This window comes from Trichechus manatus, unplaced genomic scaffold (assembly GCF_000243295.1).
Source record: "Trichechus manatus latirostris isolate Lorelei unplaced genomic scaffold, TriManLat1.0 scaffold00118, whole genome shotgun sequence".
NCBI lineage: Eukaryota > Metazoa > Chordata > Mammalia > Sirenia > Trichechidae > Trichechus > Trichechus manatus.
The window spans coordinates 6,531,908-6,546,548 of record NW_004444054.1 but is presented as its reverse complement, the minus strand read 5'-3'; the positions used below and the strand labels follow the sequence as shown (position 1 = coordinate 6,546,548).

The following is a 14,641-nucleotide window of genomic DNA, read 5'->3' as shown; positions in this document are numbered from 1 at the left end:
CAAAAAGTAGAAAATGAGAAGAAAAAAAGAAAAAACAACTAATTGAGAATTCAGATTAAATGGGTAATTGGGATTCCCATCTAATGGTATATCTACTTAAGTGTGAAACCTGTTAAGAATAATTAAATAACTATACTCTTCGTGATACAGTTAGCATTTGAGTTTCACTTTTTGACTCAATTTATACTTTATACACGTAGTTGCAGTTTACTACTCAATTTATGGTTTATACATGTGTTTCATCTCTATTATCTCATTTGATATTTGCAAGAAACGATCGTAGTTTGTTATTCCAAGGACTTGGAATCCGAGGCTTCTTCTTTCTCTCAGTTTAAACCTGTGGAGAAATAACTCTTAACCAAGTCCAGTGTCTGGGTCATCATTGGGCTGTTGGTGTGAGGGGACTGAGTTTTCTCATGGTTCTAGAATATAAAAACAAAACAAACAACAGTTGCTATCTAGTCGATATGACACTTGATGGCCTCATGTTTGTCAGAGTAGGGTTTCCAGTGGCTGATTTTTTGGGAATAGATCACCAGGCCTTTCTTCTGAAGAGCCTCTGGGTGGGTTCGAACTGCCAAACTTTTTGAAGTGCTTAACCATTTGTACCACCCAGGTACTCCAAGAGGTTAATAAAATATTAATAGCTTTTAATTATCATGCATAGTATTATGGACTACTTGCTGCTGTATATCTAATATCATTTCTCTATTTCTCCTTTTAATTTATTTTGGAATTGCCTTGTATTATAAGAAATACTGTAAATTTGTCAGAAATGTCCCTTTTTGATGTTCTCCCCCTGAACCAGCGGAGGTGGTGGTACTGGTGGTAGGCAGACTTGCCAATACTAACCAAACATAATTTCCCTTTAGTCATAGATAACATAGATAAAGTTAAAGCCACGACTTGAACAGTTCAGGGAGTTTTGGGGCCCCTACTTGCATATTCTTGCCAGAAGCCTAGGCTCATAAGAGAACATAAAAGCTTTTTTAAGGATGGGATCTTAACATTCTGATTCAAATTGTACACATTTGCATACATGAAAATATGTGTAATCCAAGGTTAATTTGGGAATACTTGGCTCCTTAGATATTGGATATTGAATTAACAACCCTTCCCCCCAATTTCCTAGGTTTGAAAATCCTCAAAATTTATGTTAGATCAGAGTTGGCAAACCTTTTTGGTAAAGAATCATATGGTAAACACTTTAGGGCTGTGGGCTATACACTGTCTATCTTAACTACTCACCTCTGCCTTTGTAGTGTGAAGCAGTGATAGACAATATATAAATGAATGGACATGTCTGTTTTCCAATAAAACTTTATTTACAAGAACAGGTGGCAGCCATATTTGGTCTGTGGATCATAGTTTGTCCATCACTGGGTTAGATTCTCAGGGTCACTTCTGGCTCTTAGGTTATAGTTCCCCTAATTTAGCTGGGTTTATGTCTAATTCAAAAGAGCCCTGGTGGTGCAGTGGTTAAGCACTCGACTGCTAACCAAAAGGTTGGCAGTTAGAACCCACAAGCTGCTCCTTGGGAGAAATCTTCTATAAAGATTACAGCTTTGGAAATCCTATGGGGCAGTTCTACTCTGTCCTGTAGGGTTGCTATGAACTGGAATCAACTAGCCAGCAATGTGTTTGGTTTTGTGCTTTTTTGGTATGGCTAATTCAGGGTTATAAGCTATGGAACACTGGCCCTCTCTTCCCTCACCCTCTCCTTTCATCTTGAGGCAGAAGCCTACCTTTGTACATGCAAATAGTCCATCAGGGTATTTTCCCAAACAAAGACATTTCCGTCAGAAGAGGAATTCTGCTGCTACTGATAACATAGCGAGCACGCTGCAGATGGTGCTTTCATTCCCAAAAAACAACCACAACATAAAAGGAGATATCACATTTTTGTTTAATTGTGGAGTTTTTCGATTCTGTGATTTGATGATTTACTTTCGGCATTGATGCAAATTAATATTTAAGCTTCTGCTGGAACTCAACCACTGTTGATTTTCTTGTGGCGATGGTGGTGTTTCTAAATATAGGTGTGCAAGATGAGGAAAAAGGCACATCAGACTCCTCATCTACCTCACTGTGGCAATTTCTAGGAGTTTATATTGAAGATTAAATTTAAATACACATTCTCATATTATCACTGCCAGCTTTAGAGTGTTTCACTGGTACAATCATCATATTAGTAAACTCTATTAAATAAAAACAAAACTTACCATGTAGTTGATTCCCACTCAGGCAGACCTCACGGTGTCAGAGTAGAACTGTGCTTTATAGGGTTTTTTTTTAAACTGAAAATTTTTTATTGAGGTAGTTGTAGATTCACAGAGATCCTTGTACACTTTACCCAGTTCCCCCAGTAGTAACATTTTTGTAAAAAAAATAATTGCTGTTGAGTCTATTGCGACTCATAGTTACTCTATAGGACAGAGTAGAACTGCCCCGCAGGGTTACCAAGGAGCGGCTGGTGGATTCCAAATGCCGACCTTTTGGTCAGCAGCCTTAGCTCTTAACCACTGCGCCACCATAGGTAAAATAAGGAGCCCTGGTGGCGCAGTGGCTAAAGCACTCGTCTGCTAACCAAAAGGTTGGCAGTTGGAACCTACTAGCTGCTGCGTGGGAGAAAGATGTAGAAGTCTGCTTCCATAAAGATTTACAGCCTTGGAAACCCTATGGGACAGTTCTACTCTGTCCCGTAGGTTGCTATGAGTCGCAATCGAATCCAGGTACTAAGTTTGGTTTGGTTTGGTAGGTAAAGTATCACAACCAAGAGATTGACACTGATAGTCCATCAATCTTATTCAGATTCTCCAGTTTTAATGTACTCCTGTGTGAGTGTGTGTAGTTAGTTCTATGCGATTGTATCACTGGTGGGGGTTTGTGTGTCCACCACCACAGTCAAGACACTGAACAGAGACAGATCCTTCTAATGACATTTTTCAGCAGTAAGCGTATAAACAGATACAGTTCCCTGGCAAAGAGGAGCCATTCCTCAAGTGCTCCATTTCGCCGATTGTACTTCTCTCATAACACTTCTCACACTATTTTATATAATTGCTCATTTATTGTGTGTAATTCCCGCTAACTTACATTCTCCAGAAGAGCAAGAAGTCTGTCTGGTTTACAGTCATTATTATTTGATTTCGGTTTCCCAGAGGCAACCACTTTCAACTTTTCTAGATGTTTCTTTGGGTATTTATGCTGAAACTTCTGAACAGTATGTTTATAATAACTTAATTTCTTTATTTTCTATTGAGACAATGTCAATTGACTCCTATTATGGTCAATGAGTATTTGTCTTTCTTATATTCATAGAGTTTTCAATGCCTGATTTTTCAAAAGTAGATCACCAGGCCTTTTTCCAGGCACCTCTGAATAGACTTGAACCTCCAACCTTTTGGCAGTTGGAACCTTTTGGTTAGGAGCTGAAGTGCGTTAACCGTTTGCACCACCCAGGGACGGCTAGTCAACTGTATATAAACCACAAATCAGATTGGAGCTGCATTGATAAGCTTCCTGGGGTTCGTTCTTTCTGTAGTTCTCTTGCCACTCTCCATGGGAGATCTCAAACAGGAGAATCAAAGGCCTCAGCTGAGCCCCCTTTTCCACGCAATACTGAACACCAAGAACAAGTGCCACTATTACGAGATTTTATGTAGAACACTGCATTTCTTCCTTAGAAATATCAGACCTACTAAAGATTTTTATATATTTTATATATATTTTTTGTAGTCATAATCTTTATTGAAACATACTATTCAAAATATCTCCTTGTGATTCCTCTCTATTCATTTTTTTAATAAATAGATGTTATTTTTTGAGTAGATTTAGGTACAGAAAAATTGCACAGAAAGTATGGAGAGTTTCTATAGTCTTTCTTCCTCCTGCGCACAGTTTCTCCTATTACTAACATCTTGCATTTAGTGTGGCGCATTGGTTACAATTGACAAACTTATATTGATATGTTACTATTAACCATAGTCCATAGTTACATTCGAATTCACTCTTTGTGTTGTACAGTTTTATGGGCTTGGACAAATTAAGGTTTTGATTTTTACAGGGGAACCATATGAGGAACAGTGGCTCCTTTTACCACTGTTTGCCCACCGTGAAGCCTGGGTGTCAGGCGCCATTTATTCTCGTAATTGTGCCATGATTATGTCAGCTTGCTTCACTCCAGTATAAAAGTGGTCATTATAGGGCCCTGCTGTAGCCATGATCCCTGGAGAGCTCATCAATTCCCATTATTCCAGGTTCCACCTATATGCTAATGACTTTGCAACCCAGTCTGTCTCCCTAAAGCATATTGTAGGACCCAAACACAAAGCTATGACCATACTAACTGTACAATTACTGTCAAGAACATCTTGTTTATGTTGGTCATTCTCACTTTTTTAATTGACTTCCTTAGAGCTCCAAGATGCAAATATATTACATAGAATGATTTAGTGTGAGATGTCCTTAAGGTATAGACTGAGAATGAATGACTTCTTCCACATTAAAGGTCTTCATTCTCTTTCACACTGAACTTAATTTAGCATGGAAACAATACATTCCTGATTTCTGATGGTACTGTAAGCATCACACACCATGTCTTGTACAGTTTGGTAGTGGTCATCAGGTGAGAATGAGGGTCAGACTATGTATGGGCCTATGGTTCCAAAGCAGGGAGGTCCTGGCATCTGCAGAGAAAATTTGGACATCAGTGACCCCCTCACTATCATAAGCTGGGCTCTGGGCAGAGACCTGAGGCCCTAGTGGCAGGCACCAGCCTCTCTGACTTCCTCAGAGTGATCTACCAGGTCAGCTCTTAACGAATCTTACTCCTAGTTGGTTGGAGATGGGTTTTAGCTAGTAAATACTATGCTTGGATACCTTGGCCTGCCTTAGTAACAGGACAACTGACATGCCAATGTGTAATCTGTTTGTCCTAGAAGGTGTAGCTTCAACCAACATGCTCTATTTATTAGCCTCTTGGGAATAAGCCGTATTTATAGCCTTCCATTTCCTTATCTTCATCTCAAGTATGTGAATATGCACCATTTTATCAGTCTTTCCTCTGAGGCATGACCTGGAGATTGACTCAGTGAGACTAATATTAATAGAGAAGCAATAGGAGGACATTTGGAGAAACAGAACAGAGTGGAAGGCCAGCACATTTATTTGAATGGGATGATATTCCAACATGAGGTAGCATCATCTAGAAGAAATGAAGGTGTAAATAAATTCCTTGCAGTGGGAGCTAAGTCTGTCTTTTGGCTATTTTAATCTCAACATATTAATCAATGTATTAAATGAAAAACGTTTGCCATTAACAAAATCTGTTCACCTTGGAAAACTATTAACAATCAGTGGATTAGATAGAGTTGGTGGACAACCTGAGTACATTGTATCTTGCAAAAGACACCGTTTTGTAATTCACAGTCTCATGGTTAATATTTAAAGCAATTTTCTACACGCCATAATGTGTGTCAACACTCAGAATTTCTGATTACAGTTAGCATAAATCAACTCTTGAAGTCTTTATTTTTTAACTCCTTAAAGTTCTGCATTATTCATAATGTGTACAGTAAAGAATTTTCTAAAACAAAAGCAAGGTTATTATTTCGTCCAATGATAAACTCCATTATGATGAACTGAAAACATTAGGTTATATATATGTATATTTTAAAGGACAATGATATCTTTAAATGATCAGTGGCAATAAAGCTCTCTTTTTTGAATCCGTATTTTAAGTACACATAAAAGAGTAGGATTTTGAGCTGAATTAAAACAGCTACAAAAAATATTTAAGTGATTTTCATGATCTATAACTGGGAAAGTTGAATTTTTTAATTATTTTTAATAGAGGGTAACCATACATGCTTATGTAGGTTGCACCTTACGAATTTATCAACAAGAATGGTATTATATGTATTATTATCATTCTAAAATGATACTTTTTAGCAGTATAAAATGTTATGCATGAATAGGTGCATCAACATGATCGTTAAATAATCATATGATAGTGAGCTTGATGCTCTGCATTAGTCAATGGAGAGTATGCCATTGAGCCTAATCGTATTTAACACACGCTATTCTTTCCAAAAATGCTGGTGGTTTTCATGTCAAGGCAGCTTTTGATGTTTATTTGCAAGAGTTCCAATGGAGCTTCCAACCGTGGAATTAGGTAATTATTTTCAGCTCTGGTCACCATGACCAACTAACATGACACCTGGACTCAGCTGGCTATACAATAATGGCTCTGAGGGGCTAGCTTGTGTGCCCACTGATTGTCATGACTTTAGTTTGGAATTTCAGTTTGTAGCTTTGTGGGTAAACTGTATCACCCTCTAATATCAGTGAATTCATTTAACAACAGGCAACTGGTAAGATATGCATTTATCCCTATTAAAATATTTAAAATAGATGATAAACTACCTTAAATATATGTTTTATTTTTGTTTATTGTGACAACGCATACTACTTTAATGTGATCTTTTTTTTTTATCACACTCTTCTTGAACTGTATTGGGTTAAAGTGGAAATTATTTTAAGTTTGGTCATGCATTCTATTATTAAAGGACATCCATACTTTTTGACTACATATATTCTCCAAAGCAGCAGATACTGCTCTTCCTACTGTATATGGGGGGAAAGAAAGAGTGGCCATTTACTGTGTATAGAAAAGCTGTGTTTGATCATCTCTGCCAAAGGGCTGACTCTTTGACCAATAGTAGAAGAGTTTCTGGACTAATGAATAGAAACCTACAGAATGAAGCTCTTGTAGGGAGTTCTGGTTCAGTGACTAAAGCACTTGGCTGCTTACTGAAAGGTTGGTGGTTCAAACCCACCAGCCACTTCACGGAGGAAGATGTGGCAGTCTGCTCTGTAAAGATTTACAGACTTGGAAACCCTATGGGGCAATTCTACTCTGTCCTTTAGGGTCGCTGTGAGTTGGAATCCACTCAGTGGCAGTGGGTTTGGTTTGGTTTTGGTTGGAAGCTCTCATTCCTTCCTCTTTCTTCTCATTCTTTTCTCTCCACAGGAACTTTTTACCCCTGAATGCAAGTTTAAAGAATCTGTTTTTGAAAACTATTATGTAATCTACTCATCCATGCTGTACAGACAACAGGAATCCGGTAGAGCCTGGTTTTTGGGATTGAATAAGGAAGGGCAAGCTATGAAAGGAAACAGAGTAAAGAAAACGAAACCAGCAGCTCATTTTTTACCCAAGCCATTGGAAGGTGAGTGTTGTATGTGCTCTATCCTGATCAGATTAATTACATTTTATTGTTCACATTGATAACTCTGCCACGGCTACAAGCGACTCTCACGAGTACTGGGAATGTCCTTTATCTTGATCTGGGTGGTGGTCACACAGGGGTCTACTTAAGCTGTGCATTTAAGATTTGTGCCCTTTATGCCCTGCAGATATAAACGTCCTCTCTGCCTCCTTCCCATGCCTCAAATTCTCATGGTCCCAATCCCTCTAGACTCTAAATAATTATAATTAGTTGATTTAAACATTTTTGTAATCTTATTTTAAATGTCTGAGAATATAGGTATATTAGAAAAAATAAGTTTGAATTTATGAATCCAAGAGTATTTACCAATTTTGATGTTATCTAGGTAAAACGAGTTCTCAAACTTATGCGTTAGTATAATTACAGAAAATGAAAGAGTAATAACTTGACTTTAATGAACTTTTGCTGTTTCATGTCATCATTCAGCCTGCATATTTGCTTGCCAAATTCAGTTGTAGCACTACCTTCTTTACTAAAATAATTTCTCTACATTCACTTTTAAACAATGAATGAAGCCTTCGCGTTTACTGTCACCAGATCCCCAGACAGCACTTTAGAAAAGTTTTGTTAATCAGAAACACTTGTACCTTTCTCATTGATTATTCTATCGGAAGTATCATTTACTTTCATCTAAGTAACTTATTTTTTGAGAATTACACAAAATTTATTTTGAGACTTTTCAAGAATGTTTTTTATTTGAATACTTGGCTTGCTCTTTTGCAGAAAATCAGATCTAAGGGAACTGAATAAACAGTTTATCTAACTAGTGCAGACAGCTTGATTTTCTTTTCTTTTTCTTTTTTATTCTTACAGGAAACCTTAGCCATTAAGAGAAAATGCATACTGGTTTTATAACCCATCTTCTTCTATATAGGAATATGATAATTTGATGGTTTGAATAGTCACTTCTTAATTATCTGTGTGTGCATAATTCAGTTTTCAGTTTGCTTTAGTTTGGACAACCACTCTTGTTGGTTAATACCATCTGTAAAATTTCAATGTTGCTGACTTACAAACACCTTAAATTAAATTTCCCTTTAGAGCAATTCATTGAAGCCCAAACGATTAGCCTCCAGGGCTTGTCTAAGATAAAACAAGTAATTCCGGAGTCTGAAATATGAGTGGAGTATTCTCATTATAGGGTAGATTATAAGGAGAATTAGAGTAGAAAGAAGAAATTAAAGAGTTTCTCTCTTCTTCCAAATACACATCCATGACTCGATTTTATTACTTTAAATGAAATTTAAGGCCACAAACTCACATTCAAATGTAAATGAATAAGAAAAACCTAGGTCCATAGCAGCTCTAATGAAGATCTTGGTTTATTTGCCACCTTGCATTGTCTCTTTCCATTTATTTTGTTTTCAATATAGACAGCTAAGAATTGGCTAACTTTCTTGGCTATGTGAATGTAATGAAAACCAAAAGGATTATCAGTACTTTAATATAACTTAACTGAGGCAAAATTTAGAAACCTGCTATTTTTTATATCCTGTAGGAAATATCCGAGGCTCTAAAGGTGTAGTATGATGATATTACTTGGTATTTCAATCATAAGTTGAACTGATGTGTGTGCGTGTGTGTGTGTGTGTGTGTGTGTGTGTAAGAAAGAGAGAAGCAGTATTTTTCATCACGTTTTCAAACAATTAGCAGACAGAAGTACTCAAAAAACAATTAAAGGGGCACTCAAATAACAAAGATTATCACATAGTATATTTGCCAGAGGAAATTTAGTTTCAAACTTTCAAAGCCCATAAACCAAAAAGCCAAACCAGTTGTTGTTGAGTCGATTCCAACTCATAGTGACCCTATAGGACAGAGGTGAACTGCCCCATCGGGCTTCCGAGGAGTGGGTGGTGGATTCGAATAGCTGACCTTTGAGTTAGCAGCCATAGCTCTTAACCACTGCCCTACCAGGGCTCCTTCAAAGCCCATAAAGGATGAAAATTATATCATTGGAAATGTTAACAGAAAGTGAGTACTTTATTAATTACTGATGTTTTAGGCATTCCTGTCTCTTTTACAACCTCACTGCATAGACAATCAAGGTCAGTGGGTTGATGCTATTGTCTCCTAATTTAATTAGTAGTGGAGTGAGAGATGGGAATGGACTTAAAAGATAATGGATTAGTCCTTTTTACTGTCTTGCCAAGTCATTTACTATAGCCCTGATGTACATGTGCACTTTCAAATAAGTAAACTGCTGAAAAATTATAGTATGCCTTGATACAAAAGATCAAACTCCACCGCCTTGTACGTAGAGAACATAGAGAATGCATATGGTAATTTAGCCTAAGTAAACATAAGGGCTCTTCATCAAATATCTTAAACTTTCAAAGTCTAATAAAAGCAGGTTGGGCAGCTGTAAGTCACTTGTATTTCTGATGGCAGATGACTTCAACTCACTGGTTTTCCCTAAGCATCAGTCACTCTTAAATGTCCTTTTCTAGGATTTCCTAGTCATTTTCTAAAAAGCCACACAGACTATTGGGATTAGTTATGTCACCAGGTATTATTCACACAATTCCTCACAGCTTACTTAGACATCAACCCCAGTTGCCCTCCAGCCATTCTGTGCCTCTGCCTGATGTAACATCAATTATTAGATTTGTAATAACATACCAGAAAATGAAACATGAAAAAAAAAAAAAGACACACAGTTGCCTTCAGTTGTTTAAGGGTCTTTTTCAATGATTGCAAGATGGGATATCCAAACAACCCTCTCCAGAAGGCCCAGGTTTAAAGGAAGCAGGTTTTTGTGTGATTGCTTTGTGTAGCTTTGAAGTGGACACCAGCATGACTATGTTGCCTTTCATCCATTAGAGAGAAAAATAATTTAATCATTTGCAGTATAAATACCTAGTATCATAAAGTTTAATTGGAATGAAGGGTTCAAGTGTTGATATTAGTATAGAGTGGAAGAGAGGTTTGGGTTTTCCCTGCCGTTCAAAGAGAAATAGGTTAAATGCTTGTCATTCCCCTGGAGTGTGTGTGTGTGTGTGTGTGTGTGTGTGTGTGTGTGTGTGTGTGCGCGCTATCACAGGACCACAAAGAGGCCATAGTTCCCATTTAAACCTTCTTTCCTGGACAAAAAATCCACGCACATTCATGTATGTCTATCAGACACCAGATAACGTAGAGGAAAGTAATGTCTTCTGTTTGGGGGCTGGAAATTACTGCTTTAAACAGGAATTCCCTCTCAAAGGGAATTTACTTCAAATCTCAAAGCAATCTCAGATTCTCAAAGCAGATTGCTTTACTTGAGGGAAAATAGGAACAGGCAAACTACTGACGTTTGTGTGTGCAATGTTGGGCCGTTCCTGAGTCTAACCAGGCAATATTTCCTTTCCTCCTTTCTTCCTGCCTTTCTTTGTGTCACTAGTTGCCATGTACCGAGAACCATCTTTGCATGATGTTGGAGAAACGGTCCCGAAGGCTGGCGTGACCCCAAGTAAAAGCACAAGCGCGTCTGCAATAATGAATGGAGGCAAACCAGTGAACAAGAGTAAGACAACATAGCCAGATCCTCACAGGTGTTGTGACTTATTCGTCCTGAGCACAGTTGAGTGATTTATCCTTACAAGACATTCCTGCTCCTGGGGCTGAGGAGCACTGGAAGTAAGCAGATGCTTGCTCTTTGCTGTCTCAGAACTTGCTTGTCGCAAATGGATAAATCTCAACCTGTTGCACCCCCCACAGCAAGAAGACACCTGGATAACCAGCTGAACTCAGACCGTGGAATGCCCTACCAGATATGGAATGCCTTTTTAATATATTTTCTGTGACTGTGACACTTCATGTGAGTGACATACTTCACAAGTACACTTGATACCTTGCCTGCTGACAGTTACCCATATTCCTTTTTGAGTCCTGTTTCAGCGAAATCTGTGTGTTTCAGTTCAATTTTGTAGCACACCAATACTATTGAGTAATTTCTAGTTAGACGCTGTAAAACCTGTGCTATTATGGATTTCTCTTCTTCCCCGTTTTTACAGGGCTGCTCGCTCCACTGTCTGTGACCTTTTACAGGGATTGTGTTCCTCGAAATCTCAAACGTTGCAGTTGGCTGAGTTTGGAGAGCAATCAGGGAATCAGGAAGCCTTCTAAACCTATTATTACAAATTGCATCTATAAAGATTAAAATTGTTGTGTCTGGCTCACACTATCGATGAAACACACATATATGCCCTATCCAAGTAGCAGATACTGTGCCCCCAAGGTCGGCATTGGCGGGGTGGGAAATGGGTCAAACACACCCCATGAGAAGCTCTCTAGGATTTGTGTTTGACATCCCCCTATAGTTTCTTTGTGTGTGTGTGTGTGTGTTTTATACATATCACAAGCTTACTGGTAATGGTAACATTTGCCTTGCCCAGCGAGCAAGACCCACTGGTTTTTGGGAAAGTGGGTCCAAAGAACTCTGTAGGCCTTGTAGGCCTGATTAAGGTTCATTTTTCATCTACTAATTCTCATTATTTGGAAAAAAAAGAAAAACCGATAATTACAACCTACGCGAATTACGCTATCTAAATCCATTTCATATATAATCCTGTTTTTAATGAACTGAACTTAATGCCATCCCCGTTTTTGGCTGCATCCCACTCATACTCAGCAGAGCATGGGCAAGGCGGCTGTTGTGTTCTTTTCTGCAGCAGCAATGCAAACGTTAGTTATAAATTAGACTTTAATATTTTTGGTGTTTAATGACAAGTTTTTAAACTGGACATATTAGGAAAAAACATTTTTTTTAGCTCAGCATGCTGAGTCCGGTACTGTGTATTTCTCCAGTACATACCTCTAGCAGCCCTGTACGGCCCCTGATGCCCAATGGCTGGGTTAGAGGTACCTTGCCATGCTCTCAGAATACAGTCTGTTGAATTGTTCTAGATAAAAATAAAAGGCAAATCAACGCATTCAAACATCAGGGTTTTGGTCCATTCAGTTTATTTGCTTCTGTTTTATTTTGCTTTCTTAATTTCCTTTTTCATTTAATACTGTTGAGCTCTGAGCTTAGTGAAGACTACTAAGAAACACTCTGAACAGTTGACTACACAGTGAAGATACCATGCAAAATGTTCAACATTGGAGATAGAGTTTCAAAAGGTTTAATACTAAACTGTTTGGAAATGTATCTGTTAATTCTCTGTATACGTAATAAAATCCAATGTTTTCTTCTCAGAAGAGTTAATTAAGACCAAACCGAACCTCATTTATGGAAAACTGTATGTGGGATCAATGTGCTGGCCTCTTGTTATTAATTCTGTGTGGATCATGACCCAGCCACCATTTTCCTCCATCTGCGCTGTATTTACTGGGAAATTATTTTGTCACTGCTTTCGTTAATCTCCATGGCAGTCTTTGCCCAACATTTAAAAATTTTGGCCTGCTTAGCTGATTAAAGATTTAGTATAAATTTAACTGTTTATGCTTATTTCATTTTCATATTGGATTCCATTTTAATAAATAAAAAGTTAGCATAAAGTTTGAGTAGAGTTATTGCTGATAATGCTAAATTACAAATACAAGAAATGGTTCCTTTGACAATTCTTGCTTTCTTGGTACTCCATTTTTAAGCCTATTGTTTTAAACAGGAAAAGTTCAAATACATCAGATAAATTTTATTAGCCAATTGTTTAGAGATGACATAACTCCCGTAATATGCGGAAAAATATGAATAATTTAACTAGTGATTCTAATTAGATGAGCTTATAGACACTGATTATCCCACTACACTTATAACACACACACACACACAAACACGCCCCTATCAAGTGACTCCACTTATTTGTTTTCAGTAATCAGCCCTACTTGCTGATTTCTTTTTCCCCTGCAAGCTTGTTTATTGGTTAAAGTTAACACAAGATTTAGTTTTGTAAATGACTGAGATTTATGTAAACACAAACCTCTGTTTTGTTTTTGTATGGGTTGTCGATAAGGGCATTTATCCCTATGAAATGATGTCAAAATACTTCTTCTAATACATGTTTAGACATTTTGCAGAGGGGTCCTTGTTATTTGTAATTTAGTTAGATCATTTATTTTGTGTCTGGTCTCATTTGCTGCATGGGAAGAGGATAGCACTGATAAACTGCATGTCGTAGGACCTGTGTATCAAGAACTGTTGGTATGTATTACTAAATTTAATTTACATACATATATGCAAAGAGTTTGTCTGCATTGTACAGTTTCTGTGTCTAATATCATTTGTTATATTCATAAATACAACATACTGAATAAAATATTTATATGAAGTCATACTGAAAAACATCAAACAACTTTATGTAACAAAATGGCATTGCGCCACCCACAGAGAGAGAAGTGTCATGTAAATAAGTTGGTAAACTCAATTTCTCCCCCTTTACCATGCCAAAGAAAATTTTAGCTCTTTGATGATACCTCTCTTGCTGTTTTTTGGGGCTAATACTTCATTTTTTTCCCTTCAAAAATTAAGTTTGCTGTTACTAAATAAGTGTAATCTATCACTATTGATGTTCTGTATAGTGAATCTGAGGGAGTTTATTTGTCTTCACAGACCGTGTGTTTTGTACCTCCATGTACATACATTGATTGTATTGAGTCTCTATAGTATCCCATTCCTTTTGCATGCATATCTGTTATGGGAAGGTTGTTTCTACTGGTTTACTACGGTAGTTGATTGCTCCACCCAGTCCCCCAACAATGCTTGGGAATGTTAATTGTCCTGATATTTCTAGTGACATCATTTTTGTTTTCTAATAAGTTTGCTTTCTAAAAATTTTGCTACAAGATTTGAAAAAAAATATAGAAGAGATGCAAATGATCCACCCTATGTAAAGAGTGAAATGGAATGGATCATTATTTCATTATGAATCCTAGAGAATTTAGAGATGCAGTAGAAAATCATTTGCTTGTCCTGAGTGTTTTGGGGTAAGGCTGGCTTAAGGAGATCCTGTTCCAGTCTTTCTGGTGGTTTGCCTCATGATCAGTAAGCAGAGTTTCTTTATCACAGCTGGCCACTTGCTTAATTAATGCCTAAAGCACTAAAACAGTCTATTTTTCGGGGTGAACAAAATCATATTTGGTTCTCTTAAAAACAAAAACACTTTCTTGTTCTTTAACTTAGACATGTACCACTTTATTTAAACTTTTCTCCCTAATATTACAAGCATCATCAATATTTGATACTTCCCCAGGAAGGAGCAACTTAAGAAATCCAGTTTAGAAAGAGGAGAAAATAATTAAAAATTCTTTTCAATTTTATTTCAGAACAAAGCTATATCCAGGGGAAGTAACTACATTAAATACGGGATTGTTTTTCAAAATACAGTCAAATCAAAATCCAGGATGTGAATTGTGTTACTTTAGAGTCA

General features: G+C 37.3%; 1 protein-coding gene across 7 annotated transcripts in view; it reads left to right on the top strand.

Moving 5' to 3' along the window:
- FGF14 (fibroblast growth factor 14) overlaps positions 1-12,772 on the top strand; it is a 729,160-nt gene extending 716,388 nt beyond the window's left edge. For all 7 annotated transcript variants that reach the window (XM_023738533.1, XM_023738532.1, XM_023738531.1 and 4 more), the window contains 2 exons: positions 7,034-7,232; positions 10,675-12,772. In XM_023738533.1, coding sequence (XP_023594301.1) covers positions 7,034-7,232; positions 10,675-10,811 — 336 coding nt within the window. In that variant the 3' untranslated portion in view covers positions 10,812-12,772. The remainder of the gene's footprint in view (positions 1-7,033; positions 7,233-10,674) is intronic.
- Positions 12,773-14,641: the final 1,869 nt, after the last annotated feature.